The sequence below is a fragment of the Thermoascus crustaceus genome (assembly GCF_041956765.1).
Source record: "Thermoascus crustaceus strain CBS 181.67 unplaced genomic scaffold VTN00scaffold_7, whole genome shotgun sequence".
Taxonomy (NCBI): Eukaryota; Fungi; Ascomycota; class Eurotiomycetes; order Eurotiales; family Thermoascaceae; genus Thermoascus; species Thermoascus crustaceus.
Window position 1 is genome coordinate 1,576,511 of NW_027192533.1, and position 15,337 is coordinate 1,591,847.

General features: G+C 51.3%; 5 protein-coding genes across 5 annotated transcripts; 2 read left to right on the forward strand and 3 right to left on the reverse strand.

Annotated features, from left to right (window-relative positions):
- Positions 1 to 661: 661 nt before the first annotated feature.
- Positions 662 to 1,815, reverse strand: VTN00DRAFT_9543 (uncharacterized protein; the record flags this gene model as incomplete). Its single annotated transcript, XM_069436515.1, has 3 exons — positions 662 to 1,159; positions 1,234 to 1,356; positions 1,492 to 1,815. 3 exons carry the CDS (start codon positions 1,813 to 1,815, stop codon positions 662 to 664), a joined length of 945 nt encoding a protein of 314 aa, XP_069285128.1.
- A 3,288-nt stretch (positions 1,816 to 5,103) lies between these two features.
- VTN00DRAFT_9544 (uncharacterized protein) lies at positions 5,104 to 7,642 on the forward strand (the record flags this gene model as incomplete). Its single annotated transcript, XM_069436516.1, has 3 exons — positions 5,104 to 5,129; positions 5,307 to 7,400; positions 7,456 to 7,642. 3 exons carry the CDS (start codon positions 5,104 to 5,106, stop codon positions 7,640 to 7,642), a joined length of 2,307 nt encoding a protein of 768 aa, XP_069285129.1.
- Positions 7,643 to 8,988: 1,346 nt separating this feature from the next.
- On the forward strand, positions 8,989 to 10,387 carry VTN00DRAFT_9545 (uncharacterized protein; the record flags this gene model as incomplete). The annotated part of the gene is made up of 4 exons (XM_069436517.1): positions 8,989 to 9,092; positions 9,361 to 9,494; positions 9,555 to 9,649; positions 9,707 to 10,387. The coding sequence occupies 4 exons, from the start codon at positions 8,989 to 8,991 to the stop codon at positions 10,385 to 10,387; spliced, it is 1,014 nt and encodes a 337-aa protein (XP_069285130.1).
- A 650-nt stretch (positions 10,388 to 11,037) lies between these two features.
- VTN00DRAFT_9546 (uncharacterized protein) lies at positions 11,038 to 12,699 on the reverse strand (the record flags this gene model as incomplete). The annotated part of the gene is made up of 2 exons (XM_069436518.1): positions 11,038 to 11,210; positions 11,319 to 12,699. 2 exons carry the CDS (start codon positions 12,697 to 12,699, stop codon positions 11,038 to 11,040), a joined length of 1,554 nt encoding a protein of 517 aa, XP_069285131.1.
- Positions 12,700 to 13,619: 920 nt separating this feature from the next.
- Positions 13,620 to 14,207, reverse strand: VTN00DRAFT_9547 (uncharacterized protein; the record flags this gene model as incomplete). The annotated part of the gene is made up of 2 exons (XM_069436519.1): positions 13,620 to 13,865; positions 13,950 to 14,207. 2 exons carry the CDS (start codon positions 14,205 to 14,207, stop codon positions 13,620 to 13,622), a joined length of 504 nt encoding a protein of 167 aa, XP_069285132.1.
- Positions 14,208 to 15,337: the final 1,130 nt, after the last annotated feature.

Below are 15,337 nucleotides of genomic sequence, written 5' to 3' on the forward strand. Positions count from 1 at the left end.
TAGAATCTTGACCATTGTCGTCGAGTCAAGTCTCGGAGGAGGGCCGTCTTCGTATCAGGAAACATCTTTCCCTTTCCAGCCCCTAATGGTCTGTTAAGTTCTAGGTTCTGCTTTACATTGTTTGGTTGTGTTTTGCTTTCTTAGTCCTTCTGTCCATCCATTCACGACACAGGTTATCTTTCCTTTGAACACTTTCCCTTCCCACGTCTTTCTGACTGATTCTTTCAAAAGGGAATGGTATTCAATAAAACATATCAGCCATAGCAAAAACCCAACGATACCACTCTAGCATGTCATAGTCGAATCAAGAAAACTCCTCAGTTAGGATATGAAACCAAACAGGAGCTGAAGATGTATGCGATATTCTTCGAATGCGTCTCCTTGAATCAGAACATCGAAAACTCTGTCTTTTGGTTCTGACAGAGATGCGGACAATGCTGTCGGTGGACTGATTCCTCGATCAGTGAGCTTGGGTGACACTTGCCCATTCAGGTAAACAGGCAGACGGCCTATACAGTTGTCACCACTTGCATCTATCTCGATTTCGTGTGAGAATATCATAGCCTCTCTTTATAGAGGCGTGCCAACAAACTCGGCTGTCAACTAGCCCTGGCAGACTTCTGTTCTTAAAGGGTTCCCAAAATGATGCGGCCAACCCTGTTCACTTCTTCCTCACTTTCTTCGCGATTCTGGATCCAGAAGCCGTCTCCGCGCTTAGCTTCTTCAAAGGAGGACTTCCGCTCTGTCTTGGCTCTTTCCAACCCCACTCGGCCTTGATCTGCTGGATGGTATCCCAGACGAGCTCCCTCGCCTCTTCCCTATCCATTCCCGCATCAAGAAGCTCCTCGTACGGAGTATGCGTGTGCCGGATATGCGCCTCCACCGCCAGCTCGGCCTTGCGCTCGTCAGTCCTCTTCGATGTGCGCCCAACACGGCCGGATCCCTTCAGAAACGCGTGGTTCACGACCGTCTCCAGGGAGGCCGCTGGCATGGCAGGGAATTGGGCCCGCAGGAGCTCCCGCGCTTGTTTAGTGTCCTTCTCGTCGCGCTGCCTGACGGCATCCGCGCGTGCACTGGCTGTCTCTGCTGCGCTGCGGAGGACGGCGTTGTAGATGTCCTGCGGGACGCGGAGGCCGCGGGTGCGTTTGCCTTCGTTGTCCTAGTTTTATGATCAATAAATAACTTGTGCAAAGAAGAGGGTCAAAGAAAGTGCGAGAAAGAAGGGTTACTAACGTAGACTACGTAGACGGTACGTCCCGATTCCTTTGTCTGACTTCGACAGTGGCGTGTGATGTACACGTCCCCTTTGGGAACGAAGACATAGCCCTCTGGAACTGGATGTCTTTGAAGACAGTTCTACATTTGTCTGATTAGCCTCCTGTCCTTTTTCGTGAATACGGACTCTACGTTAAATGTGACCTTGCCAAGGACACGGAAAGCAAACGATATCATTGATAACACAGGAACTCATCATCAGCTTCAAACACGTACCTTCTCGAGCGGCTCCGTCGAGACAGGGACCTCGTTCTGCTTAGTAGGAATCTGCTTCGCTGGCTCCTGCCCACCGCGTTTCTTATCCATAATGTAATCCATAGCATCTTCGGTGCTATCATCACTGTCACTGATGACAATATACAAGCCATTATCGTCATCCTCCAGGGGCTGCTCGAGAATTCTCCTCTTGGTTGGCCCATGTGTAGGCTTCTGCTTGGGCTTCTGCTTTGTTGGTCTTCTTGTGGATTTCTTTCTCCGCGCAAGAAGGGACTTGGTGTGTTGTCGCCCTTTTCTGGCGCTGTGCCTTTTTGATGCTGTCATGACGTCGTACGGATTGGATAAAAGTCCTTCTTGCTCATCAGAGAAAAGATGAAAAAGAAAAAGTATAAAAATGTAAGAAATGTTACAGCCTTTCCGGAGCTGTTAAAAAACTGCAGTATCGTTTTCTGAGCATGGGTTATTCATTCAGAATCGAGCTTTCCTTTTGATGTATGCATTGTGTTAATCCCACTAGAGGAAACTTGGAGAGCCCCAAAGACGGATTATCTAACGTGGTCTTGTGTGCAAACACAACAAAAAAGGATTCATAATAATGAACTCATGCTGTATATTGTGTTGATGAGCAAGTCTATGGAAGACTCCTTGATCAAGTCAAGAATGACAATATGCGTGATTGGCGACGCGTCGGGAGGCTCTGTGGCTGATCCAGGAACAGTGGCGCAGTCAGCCAATGGACGTGGTTGTCCCTTCCCGGTGTCGGTCTCTGTGGCTTTGCTGCGCAGCTTGGTCGGGGTCATCAATGTTGGTACCCTGTGTTTATTCATTTGGAAGAATAAAGAATACTTTGTGCATCTATCCCTTCTTTGCTGCTAGTTCAGCGGCCAGGTCTCATTTTTTTTTTACTACGGATTTGGCTTATGTGGCCCCTTTGTTTCCAGAAATAATCATCTGAGCCGATGTGACATGGAACATCCCTTGCTGTGACAGCTTAGATTTGGTTCCGAACCGTCGGAATATCATCCCATTATTGCGTCTAGGCTCCTTTGACGGGATTTCAAATTCCGGCTCGAAGTCTCGAAGGCTGTTGAGAGCGTTATCCAGTTCAAGCGGCCTAGGGGTACGTTGACAAGATGGCGCAGCAACAGTACGGCAGCGCGTTGAATGGAATCACATAGCCTTGTACTTTGCCCCCCAACTTCTGATTTAGCTTGTATACCGAGGTACACAGCTTTTATACATAATTACTTCCGGTCCCAGTCTTCCGTCTGTCCTTGTCTGCCTGGCCGCTCTACCCCTAAGAATTATCCCAAGTGCGGGGTGTGGGGCACATTGCGAATGCCACGAAGCTTAAACACGGGAGCTGGACAGGCTGGACTTGTTAGGCCCGGGAAAGATCTGGTTTTAGAGTATAGTCAGTGCTTGCGGACGGCAGTTAGTTGCAGTCTTGCAGGGCTGGTAGCAGGAGACACCCCTTTTGCCCTAGTGATGACTGTTGTAGTAGTTCATCCATACAGGACAGTCAGGGCAGGCTCGCGGTTCAAAAGCTAAGAAATAATAGTGTGGAGTATAGGATGGAGCACATGCGGTTATTTGTTTCCCTTGCATGAGTCTAGAGGAAGCATTGGAGCAAGATTCGTTGTTTGAAAGCCTTGAATCGATAGAGAATTCATCGAGTGCCAAGCGTGTTGTTCGGCTTGCATGTCCTCTTCGAGCAGTCACGATGAGTTGGCATGTGCCATGTGCTCGGTCCAGAGCTCGATCAATGCCTCCGGGTATGTCAGGGATAGGCGGTCCGGTCGGTAAATCTATGCCTAGAACTCCGGACGCAGGTCCCGGTCGTGCTGTCCAGTCAAAAGAACAGGGCGACAAGGGATGGTCACTTCAGTAACAAGTACTCGGGAGCATCACGCATCATTTGCCATCAGTCTCAGACCTCGCGAATAAACGGTCGGAAAATTTTGGCGAATTGGAGGCCTCTCCCCACCAGAATACGTCGAGCACCGTCGTTCAGGAGTGATCAATTATGCCAGCACGGCATTGTATCAACTCCCAATATGTTCCGGGGAACTCCTGCGCAAAACCAAGGCTGAGAAACCACGGATATTGTTGAGACGCACCGCGCTTCATCAAAATCTTTTTTTTGAGCCGAAGCCGACCGCGGAATTGGGCGGTGGGCAGATCTTAGTCATTAGCCCCCACAAGCCAACATAAAAGCCAGATCTTCCGACGATCCGCGGCGTTGGGAAGCTTTCTATGGAGATACTTTTGTTCTTTGTAGCTTCTACTGCCGCTCAAGAGCCATGACCGAGGAGCCCGATGTTCAGGACTACAGCGTCATACCGCAGTAAGCAACTGGCCTAGCCGTGTTCCCGTTGGATGCTCTCCTTGGGCAACAGCGGCGGTGACCAGCCACAGGCGATTCTGTTGTGCCTCTCTAGTGGAAGCCAATGCAGGTGCTCAGGGCTGTTTCAGCCCAATCGACCCGTAGGTCGGAGAGGACGATCCACGGAAATTGCAGCTGCGCAGGCAGTTCGTTGGAGACGTGCAGCCTGTCTGTCGGGGCTGGAACCACGGATGCGCCCTGCGTCCTGCGCTGTTATAGATGCCCTTCAAGGGGTGCTGTGTCTGGAGCCCGTCGGTTGTAGCTCGAGGTGAGATGTTCTATAAACAGAAAGGGCCGTTATCATTCTCGCAGTTCCCGGGGCAGAGTCTCCTGCCTTGGCGCTGTCCCTGGTCTCTCGTCAGAGTTCGTGGTCCTGGGCGGGGGGCAAGATCTGAATAAGAAAATAATAGTCAACTTTTAAGCCGCACAACACCAGTATCACCGCTCGTAGGCACGGTGGGCTCACCTCAACTTGTCGCCTCGCCGTCGGGCTCAGGTCCGCGTAGACAGCCCGCAGCAGCACGCTCTGCCAATCGTGTCGCCGCAGGAGGACCGAGCCTCGCCTTCGCCGTCCCCGCCGGGGCAGAGCACTGGCGGTAACATCTTGCAGACGGTCTTTAAGTGGACTGGAGCCCGCCCAGCCCAGTGGGAGTGGAGGAATCTGGCTGGGTCTGACAAGACAGCTCCGTATACCATACTCAGGAGAGTCTCGACGGTGGATCTGCGGAGGAAAAAGAGCAGAAAAACACATAATCGACCATCACTAGGAAACAAAGAGAGGAAAAAGAAAACACACCAACCTAGCAGCAGCCTCGTGGACGACCGTTTCCTGTCAGTAGCAACAGCAGCATCATGTTCGCAGCCTTGTGAACATCTCGGCAGGAAAGCAGGCGACACTAGCATTCTTCCCCTTCCATCGCGAACTCTCCCTGTAAAGGACATCGTCCGCCTCGAAACCCTCTCTCATTCTCGAACTCATCCCGGCGATCACATTCGGGAGAACATGCACTAGAGCTGGCCGGACTGTTCGACTTTATCCCTTGGGGTTCTCGACGGGCCCTGTTGCCTGCTTGGCTTCAATGCTCCTCCTGCGTCGCACATCACCGGCACGAGATACATATCGCTCCCCCATCGAACATTCCTGACTCCTTCCAAGCCTCTCGACGGCGTACCGCAAGGTTGCTTGGCTGCTCGAGTTGCATGGTTGCTAGGATAACTCCGCTGTCATGAATTGGGATCGCCCGGTCCATAGGTATGTGACTGCTATGTACTCCAATGGCCTTGGGCCACCTTCCCCCTTCCCTCAGGCGGGGTTCTTGTAATTGTTGCTGCATGGCGGCCAGCTACTCTTGCCATCGTTCGCTCTACACCTTTCTCCGCTTCAAAATTCAGTGGAGATGATGCTAACGGAGCCCGTGGATATGTTCAGCTTCAGCTATCCAAATGGCGAACCGCAGACTCCGACGAGAACGCCGACGTCCTCCGCAGCCTTCGGAGACTCCGCTTTTCAGACACCCAAACTCGAATCCAGTTTCTACGATCCCCGAGTCACTTGGGATACTTCAGATCCTTACGCTTCGAGCCCCGAGTTCCTCAGAACACCTCAGAGATTTGGATTGAGCACACCTTCGAACCAATTGAAAGGTCAGAACAGTCTGTCGGAACGGAGGGCTTCTTTGGGTCAGCACATATCACCGAATCATCCGAATACTTCCAAGGCCTCCGACGAAACGGACACTGCAAAACGGGTGCGCCAGTCGAAGCAGAATACAAGTTATGGAGAAGACGGGCCGGGAACTGTTGAATCTGCGAAGTCGGCGGCTTCGATACAGACCCCTCCGCCAACGAGCACTTCAAGGAGGAAGGCTGCGGAGAATAGTGGAACTGCCCAGTCTCTCGCGGAGAGCTCAAGAAGACTGTCTACAATCAGCATTGGCGGAACTCATCTCGAGACACCGAGCCGTTTAGTGGGAGCGTCGCCTCAACTGTTCCCAGACCTGCAAGCTTCGCCGGACCTATTTCAGTTCTCTTCCATGGATCCTTCTTCATCCCTTTTTTTTCCTCAACAAAAGTTGTTCTGGGATCAGGATACTGAGCAGCATGGTGACAACATTGCTGCACCGCAGACTAGTGCTGATCCATTTGGTTCCAACGCAAGAGTAGCGTTCAATTCTACTTCTGGTGGTCAGGATCTTAGTATACCGCAGCTCCCCATCATGCAAGGCTCAATGGACTTGCCGGATTTTGGTGATAATAGCCTTGGTATTGGGTCAACAGGTCCTGCAGACGCCGCGTTGTTCCCTGCACCGTTCTCAACTTCCCGTATCTCTGTGACGAAGGCTGAGGACCCTGCCATGTTCTTAAGCTCTCCCGCACGACGGTTTGGCCCTCCTCAGTCAAGATCAGGGACGAGACATGCTCAGCGAGAAGTCCGACAACCTTATCATTATCAGACTGAAGAGTCGAAAAGAGAGGAGCTACGGCGTGCCAGGAACAAAGCCAGACAGATGTCCGGTTCATTCTCATTCGACGAGGATGACAACGATGATGACTGGACACCTCGAGGGATCAGGCCAGGGCTTACAAGGAGCTTAACTCACAGCGCGGTCCATGGCCGTCAGCAAAACTCCGGGATGCTCGCCTCTACCAGCGGCATCAGGAAGTCACCCTCAAAGGGTCGTAAATCACCTGTCAAGTCCCAGCGCAATCATCTTCCCCGTGCAAATACTCCCGGTTTGCCAACGCGCTCACAGTCTCTTGTCCTTAAGATTGGCAAAGACGGAAGAGCAAAGACCGAGGTGCAATTTACCGACTCACACACCGACTTAACAGACCCTATAACAGGGATGGACCTTGATGGTTCCGCTACGGAAAGCGAGACTGACTCCACTGAATATTCGGACTATCCTATCGCTCGCAGCCACAATCCTTCATTTGCCTTTCCTGATCCTACATCACATAGGCCTAAACTTAGCCAAGCCGACACATCCTCCAGACCACACTCGAAAAGCTCGTCCTATTCATCAACCATGGCATCATCGGTCTCCGGGCGCCAGTCTCCTTGGGCTGGTTCTTCTCGGGGCAATGTGAGACGATCCCAGAGACCCGCGCAGGAAGAGTGGAGCAAGACTCCACGGAGACCATCAGTGCCCGTCAATCCCAACTTCACACATGGCACTTCTAGCTCTGCATCGGAGACTCTTCCAGACCCTGATGAGGAGTCTGGTGACGCGCAGCATGCTCTGAGGAAACTTTTGATAGGAAGAAGCAAAAGCCTAAGACACCCTCCAGGATACGGAGCTAGGCCAACACGGTCTCACCATTCCTTCAACAATCTACGTTCCTCCCCTCCACGCTATGGAAACCGATATGATTTCCCCTCCGGGGCTCCTAACACCTCCCCAACGACTCTCACCGACCCCGATCTCGCGACACCCAGCACAGACCGACAGAGCAACCCGAGCAATAGCACCAGGTGTATCTGTAATTCAATGGACAACGGTGGCCATCTCATGATTCAATGGTAAGTTAGGCTTCTAACTCTTTGCCCGCCATTTCTCATACTGACGTGCTACAAGCGAATCTTGTCACCACTGGTTGCATACCAAGTGTGTCGGTCTAGAGCGAGCAAACCTCCCGCCTGTTTACGTCTGCGTCTTTTGTACACAGACTCCCATGAGAGGAGGCCGAATCCGGGATCCTTTAGCTGGAGCGGGCCATGCGCCCTCATCCCCGTTGGCACACAAATCCTTCCGAACTCGTTGAAACCAAGGCCACCTATCTTCCATTTGTCTCTAGTCTCCGTCATGAGCATGAACCTGTACGGTCTCCGTTGAACATAGCACATATGACCTCATACAACCCATTGACCACAACATCATCACTTCTGGCTACTCCTCGACTTCCGGACGTGTCTCGCAAGTCCCGGTTTGAGTTTAACGACGATCCGACGACATACGAGGGAGTAGGAAATCTCTTTCCTTTTCTTTTTCGTACCACTCGTACTCCACGATACCCGAGAGTGTTATTTTTTTTGACAGCGATCCTTCGCGTCATATTTCCTTGTTCATGTCTATGTCTATCAGACAGCGACTGTAACCACTACTTTTCCTTTTTCATACCCCCCTTGGAGTCTCTCCTATACGTGATACCAAGTATTTTAGTATGTACTGTATCTACTTCCCGAGAGTTTTACGGAGAAGTTCAATGTAGATTCACCAACATGGCAGAGAAGAGCATGGATTGAAAGACGTTTACGGCAGCGAAGGACTCGAAACGGAGTGTGGCGGTCGATGCGGATAATACCCCCTATTGTTTTTTCCTCCCCTGTTTGTCTTATAACCCATGCATAGCCCCTATGATTGTCAGCTTAGCAGATACATCATACATAAAGAACCCTATTTATTTAATCTTACGGCTAGAAATATACCCTTAGATAAGTTCAAGTCCTTCTGTCTTAAGCGGCGCTCAGTTACTTTGACAATGCGTATAAAGGAACCCTGAAAATGTGAGAATGGATTGTAGAACTAGAACTATAGCGCCCATTGACGCCTTAATCTTACTTGTCGAGGAGTCACTAGGGAATCTTTTCTTATCCCAGGAGATTGTTGGAGGCGTGCTCCATGATACCCGGCAGAATATCCAAAGGCGGTGAACGAGAGAAATAGCACAGGAACAGGGATGCTCTGATTGGTCCTGGCGAACGTGGATGCGTATCTATATTCCTCAAATTTTGAACCTGATGGAAGTATAGGCACTGGCGATCTTTATCATAATTCTCCACAAGGAAGCCGTAGTTTATGATCGATCAATTCCACGGATCCGCCATCTTCTGACTCATAGCGATAGCAAGTTATGCAAGATGGGCTCTGTACAGTGTGTCTGTATTTGCCGAGATCTCTTATCAGCGACGGCCCCTCACCGCCTCCGATACCGAAGCGGATTTTTTGGATAGCGCCGCGGTGACTCCCTTGACTGAGAGAAAGCCCCGCATTCATTTCTCTCTGCCCTGCTCTTGTCCTTCTTTTTGTCTGTCAGTTCTTTCTACTTGTTGTCGTCCAGCCAGATCGCTTGATCTTTTTTTTTTCTCTACAGTCGTCCGTTAATTCATCATGTCGGCCTCTCTCCCCGGTAGTCGGGAGTTGCCCGCTTCGCGATACGACCTCAACACCTACTGGGGTCGTGTGAGGCAGTCTGCTGAGATATCAGATCCGAGGTGAGAAAGAGTCCAATTAGAAAGAATATATTTCTTTGTGGTTATAGGCATTGGGTGAAGATGGGTTTGCAATTCAAAGATCATTTTTTTGTGCTACCTTTTCGCTTTGTGGTCGGTGCGATTGATGCCCGACGGATATGGGTGCCTTTTATGCTCTGCATTTCGCAGCTCTGATGAGGATTATTCCAGCGTCATTAGTGTCGTTTGGATTTTTAGATCTTAATTCCAAAGTTTTCAGGCCATGCGTCGCTAATCGACCTCTGCGCAGGATGTTGTTCGTCTCCAGTTCCGGTCTTGAGAACGCGAAACGCCTCGTCTCCGCCTACAAGCAGGGCCAGATCCAGTCCATGACGCCGGAGCTGTGGCATGCGAAGAAGGTGGTGGACTCGACGCTGCATCCTGGTATGCTGTTCTCTTTTTGTCTGCCACTGTCAACAAGATCTTTATGTTGACGACTTGCAGACACCGGCGAACCAGTCTTCCTCCCCTTCCGCATGTCGTGCTTTGTCCTCTCCAACTTGGTCGTGACCGCCGGTATGCTCACGCCGGGGCTTAAGGTACGGATATCTACAATGGCAACATAATACAGTCAGATCAAGGTCTAACTGCACTAGACGACCGGCACCCTCCTCTGGCAGATCGCGAACCAGTCGCTCAACGTCGCCATCAACAGCGCCAACGCCAACAAGTCCACCCCGCTCTCCCTCTCCTCCATGGCAAAGTCCTACTGCATGGCCGTGTCCGCCTCGTGCTCCGTCGCCCTGGGTCTCAACGCCCTCGTCCCGCGCCTCAAGAACATCACCCCCAACACCAGACTCATCCTCAGCCGTCTGGTCCCCTTCGCCGCCGTCTCGAGCGCCAGCGCCCTCAACGTCTTCCTCATGCGCGGCGAGGAGATCCGCCAGGGCATCGACGTCTACCCGGTCCTGTCGGAGGAGGAGAAGAAGAAGCGCGAGATCACGGGCGAGCCCGTCGAGAGTCTGGGCAAGAGCAAGAAGGCCGCCACCCTGGCCGTCGGCGAGACGGCCATCAGTCGCGTGCTGAACGCCACCCCCATCATGGTCCTGCCGCCGCTGATCCTCGTCCGGCTGGAGAAGATGCACTGGCTCAAGACCCGTCCGCGTCTTGTCCTCCCGGTCAACCTCGGTCTGATCCTGACGACTTCGCTGTTCGCGCTGCCCTTGGCGCTGGGAGCGTTCCCGCAGCGTGAGACGATCAGTGCGGACAGTTTGGAGCCCGAGTTCTGGGGTCGGGGCGGCCAGGATGGCAAGGTCGAGTTCAACCGCGGAATGTGAGAGTCTTTGACCTCTTTCCAGTCAACTCTTAAGTTGTTGTCCATAAGTGAGGCACTCCTATGGTGCGTCTTGCAATGGACATGCTGTGAGACTTGACCATGTCGTGAAGACCTCCCCGTTCTGGGGATTGCAACGGGAAGCCGCGAAACACCCGTACTTGCTTGCTCCAGAGAGACAATATTCTGCTGCGTGGACCATCACGCATGCTTTATATGCAGAACGGTATGCATAGCAACTATGTATCCGATGTACGACATTGCTTTGGGCATGCTCTACTGGCCTACGCAAGTATGAACGGCAGCAATCCCGTCGGAGGTTCCAATTCCACAGGAAGACATTGGTATCACTATCATTTTTTTTGAGTTTATCTTTTTGGAGTTGCTGTCTCTGGAAAGGAAAAGTCAGAAAAAGTTCGGGCTTTTTACTACAGGGGATTTCTTTTTGGCCAGTTGTAGATATTTGTTTTTTCCTTGTTTGTTTTGCCCGATAGATAATGATTCCAATGGATAGATACCTGATAGACAGACAGAACCTTGTCCGCCCGTGTTGTTATCATAAGTTCATTGTGTATATGCATGTATATATCTTATTCATGTCCAAAGCGGGAAAAAAAACTACCAGCCAATCCATACTCTTTCTTTCTTTCTTTCTTAAGGCTTCAACTCCCTTCCCTCATCGAGCCTCGGCTCCCTCCTCGCCTGCAAAACCGCTTCAAACCTCTCCGCGATATCGAGCAGCTCAAGGTCCCTCCACGGCTTACCCATCAACTCCAATCCCATAGGCACGCCCAGAGGCGCTGATTCCGTTGGGGGACTGAATCCAGCTGTAGATTCTCATGTCAGATCTCCACCTTCTACACTACGCCATGTATATATACATATATATATATATGGCAATATCACAGAGGATAAGAATTGAATAAACAACATACCAGGAACACAAACCGCCGGCCTCCCCGTTGACGCGGCCAAAATCCCATTCCGTCCTGGCTGCCTCCTCTCCCCAACCTTCACGACATAATGTCTCTGATGCGGATACGCCACCGCATCAAGCTCATATTCCTCAAACACCCCGCTCACAGTCTGCTTAACCTTCGCTATCCGCTCGAGCCGCGCTTTATATTCCGCCGTCGAAGTCCCGAAGACTTCTTCGGGCTGTAACGCGTCGAAGAAGACGGACGAGAGTGCCCCGCGGTTGAAGTGTCCGCTTTGCGCGAGGGAGGAGAGGGTTCGGTGCGGGCTGGATTTGATGAAGTTGGATTGGAGGAAGGTGTTGATTGTGGTGCGGAATTCGTGCGATTGGACGTCTGCGGTTGTGAGGAGGGTTTCGATTGAGCAGGATGGGGGGAGGGAGATGTGGATTAGGGTTGCAAAGGAGGATTGGGATATGTTTAATGCGGAGAGGATGAGGTTGTTGACTGTTGATGTTTCTGGGTTTTTGGTTTCGTTGTCGTAGTCGAAGTAGGTGTCTAGGATTCCGATTCTGAATGGGCGGTTTCTTTCAGATGTAGTAGTAGTAGGTGACTTCTCTTCTCCAACGGACAATCTTTCAGGGTTGATAGTAGCTGGATCCTCAGGATCCTCCCCCTTCATCACCTCGAACAGAACCCTCACATCCCGTACTGTCCTTGCCATCGGCCCAATCGCATCCTGCGTCTCCGATACCCCCAACGTCCCACTCCTCGACACCTGTCCCCTCGTCGGCCGAAATCCGACAATACTACACGCGCTGGCTGGCGAGCGCAACGAGTTCATCGTGTCCCCTCCACATCCCGCCAGACACAGGTTTGCCGCGAGCGCCGCGGCGTTTCCGCCCGACGACCCTCCGGGCGTGCGGGTGAGGTCGTACGGGTTGAGGGTCTGTCCGCCGAGCGAGGAGATGGTGATCCCCTGCATGGAGAGTTCGTGCAGGTTGGCTTTGGCGAGGATGATGGCGCCCGCGGCGCGGAGTTTGCGTACCACGAAGGCGTCGGTGGTTGTGGTGAGGGTTTTCAGGGCGAGGCAGCCTGCGGTTGTGGGCATGTCGGCTGTGCTGTAGGTGTCTTTGAGGATGATGGGAACGCCGTGGAGGGGTGGGAGTTTTCCTCCATTGCGGAGTATTTCAGCGGTTTCGAAGTCCTTCTCTTGGGCAATGTCCAGCGCATGAGAATTGATGGTGATGAGGGCCTTCAGGACGGGGTTGTATCTTGATATCCGTGATAGATAGGCAGCCGTGACTTCGGTGCATGTTGTCTGCCCGGATTTCAGGTCTTCGTGGTAGCGGGATATGGTGAGTTCCCGCACTTCAAACGTCGATGGTCTATCAATAGCCATGTTGTGGTGTTGTTCAGAATAGATATATCTGATACTTGCAGGTCTCGATGTATGTTCTAGTGGACGCGTCCACCCACCAACGCACAGTGATCCTTCGTGACAATTGTTAGATACGAATTAGTCCGTCAAACTAGGCCACTGGGGTACTCAGACGCCAACAAATTACTCGTTCTAGCTTGCACCCTTCTTTATCAATTGTGAACTTCAAAAAGTGCAGCTCGATGCTGAAATTGCGGGGGTGATGCGGGGCTCCGCAACGGGGAAGTTGGAGATAATTGGAGATGGCCCCTGATTCAATCCCGATACCCGCGGCTCTTGTCTGGCCACTGCATTAGTGCATACTTAGTTGCGAGGCTTATGGGATTGGGTCAAGGTCTGTGCCTGTTGAAATGTAGGCTTGTCCAATGCCTAACTGTTGAATATGTGAAACCATGAGAGGTCAATGCGCGAGAATGAAAGCTAAGGGATTTGTAATTATATGCATAAGCATCATCATGCATAAACCAAAGAAGCAAGGAATAGGATTTACAAGCGCCGAAGCTGGTATCGTATCGGAACATCCCCAGGGAAGAACGAAGCCCATTGGGAATGATAACCGGGAAATCCGGTCCATTGTGCTATACATGCTATATTTTGTCGATGCAATCAAACGACGTAGGTTCCTCACTCATCCAAGGGCAAAAAGAGCATTTTCGAGTGGAGGCAAGTCGCCAGAGGGTATCCGCTCATATTATTAGAGAAATCAAATCAGCAGCCGCGTACAACCCGCAATGCTGAAAATCCTGCTCCCTCTCACCCAATTAAAACAGGGACCTTCTCTTCTTCCTTTCTTTTCGATCAACCAGTCCATCCTCCGCTTTTGCAATAACCACCTGGCACATATGCATGCATGCATGCATAAATTAGGTAGCTACCTGTTTTTACACCACCAACCTCCCCTTCCCCTTCAGCCTCCTCGCGACATCCACTGTATGCGGCACAACCTGCCTACTCATCGCGCGGTACTTCTCCTCCAGCGTCCTCGCCTCCTGACTCCCCTCCGCAACGTCCGGGTGCGGAAACTCAAACGTGAACGTGAGGAACATGTCCCCGGGTCCTGCGGCCGTGGCGGAGTGGGAGATGATGTTCGAGACGAATTGGCCTGTCGCGGGGACGGAGAAGTCGATCTGGAGTAAACGAAGAGTGTCAGTCAATTGTTCGTGTCGTGACATGACATGATGAAACTTGGAGTGGATTGAGTAGAGACAGACCTTCATCCTCCCAACATACCTAACCACCTCCTCGACCTCCCCGCCCATCTCTTTCCCCATATCCCCCTTGAACAGCACACCCCTCGTCAGCCCCGTCTCGTCTTCCCGTATGATCCGCGATTTCTCGATCACGGGGACAAAGTCCTCCGGGTGTCGTGCCTTGGCGACCAGAGCTGCCCAGAGCTCGTCGTGCGTGAGGACCGGCGTCGCGGAGGGCGGGTTGACGGGGGCGGTGGTGGAGATGTGGATGACGACCATGTTTTTTTGAGGTGGATGTTCGTGTGCGTGGGTGTGTGTGGCAGGATGAAAACAGGCAGAAGATTAGGTAGATACAGGGGGAGTCGAGGGTACCTTGATCGGAGAGAGGTCTCGAGGTTTGTATGGTTATATGAAGTACAAATGAACCAATTGAAAGATTGGATGTACCCTGAAATAAAAAAAGTGACAGGCAAAGGTATGAGATGACCCCCCCAATTTCGGCACGCTGGGTTGATCACGAATTGAAAAAAATGCTCTCTCCTGCGATCTGGGACTTCATCAACAATGAAATCGACTTATCTTTGTTGTAAGAACCCACAGTTTCAATGCTACTAGCGCAATGGATCTCCAGACGGGATGGGATGTTCGGCCCTGACGTCAGCGAAATCTCCCTCCCGCGCCAAGCACACACCGTCGACGCACGACGAGTAAATCACTGTTAAATAATGTACCTAGTAGGCTTACGCAGGACGGCTCGGGAATTGATTGCCTGTGGAATGCCAAGCTCTTCTGGAAGTTTGGGGTGTAATGAGCATAGCTTTGAGTCGATTTTATGCCCTCTCTCGGTGGAATGGATGCGAGGAGGCCAGCACGGGTACAGTACAGTAGACTTGGACATTACTCTCGCATTTCTTCATTTCTTTTTTGTAGAAGTAATATAATATATGTACAATCATACTCAAGGAAAATTTCAGCCGTCCGGCGAGTTTCAAATTCAGAGAAAGACCACCTGAGTATGCACAGGTTGGCAGATAAGTCGAAGACATTAACTAACTACTTCACTCACGACATCCCGGAACGTCAAGAGAGTAGCATCACTGCAAGGTCGAAAGCTAGAGCAAGTACTATGCAAGAATGTAAAGCCGTGCCATATCACCAGGAGCCGATAAATAAGAGATAAAAAAGGCCCGTAGAAGAAAACAAGAATGCTGAGAAATGGTAAAAAACACACGAGTCCGTACAGATCCCTAAATCCAGGCCACTTCGGTTCGAGCGGTCTTTTTGTTTTTTTTTTCTTTTTCTTGTTTCAGTTTTGCAGCATCGTGTTCCGTTATACACCCATCAATAATGCGAGCAAGATGCCTCACACGCCAGACCATATTCCCAAACTGTCCCATTTACCATCCTCA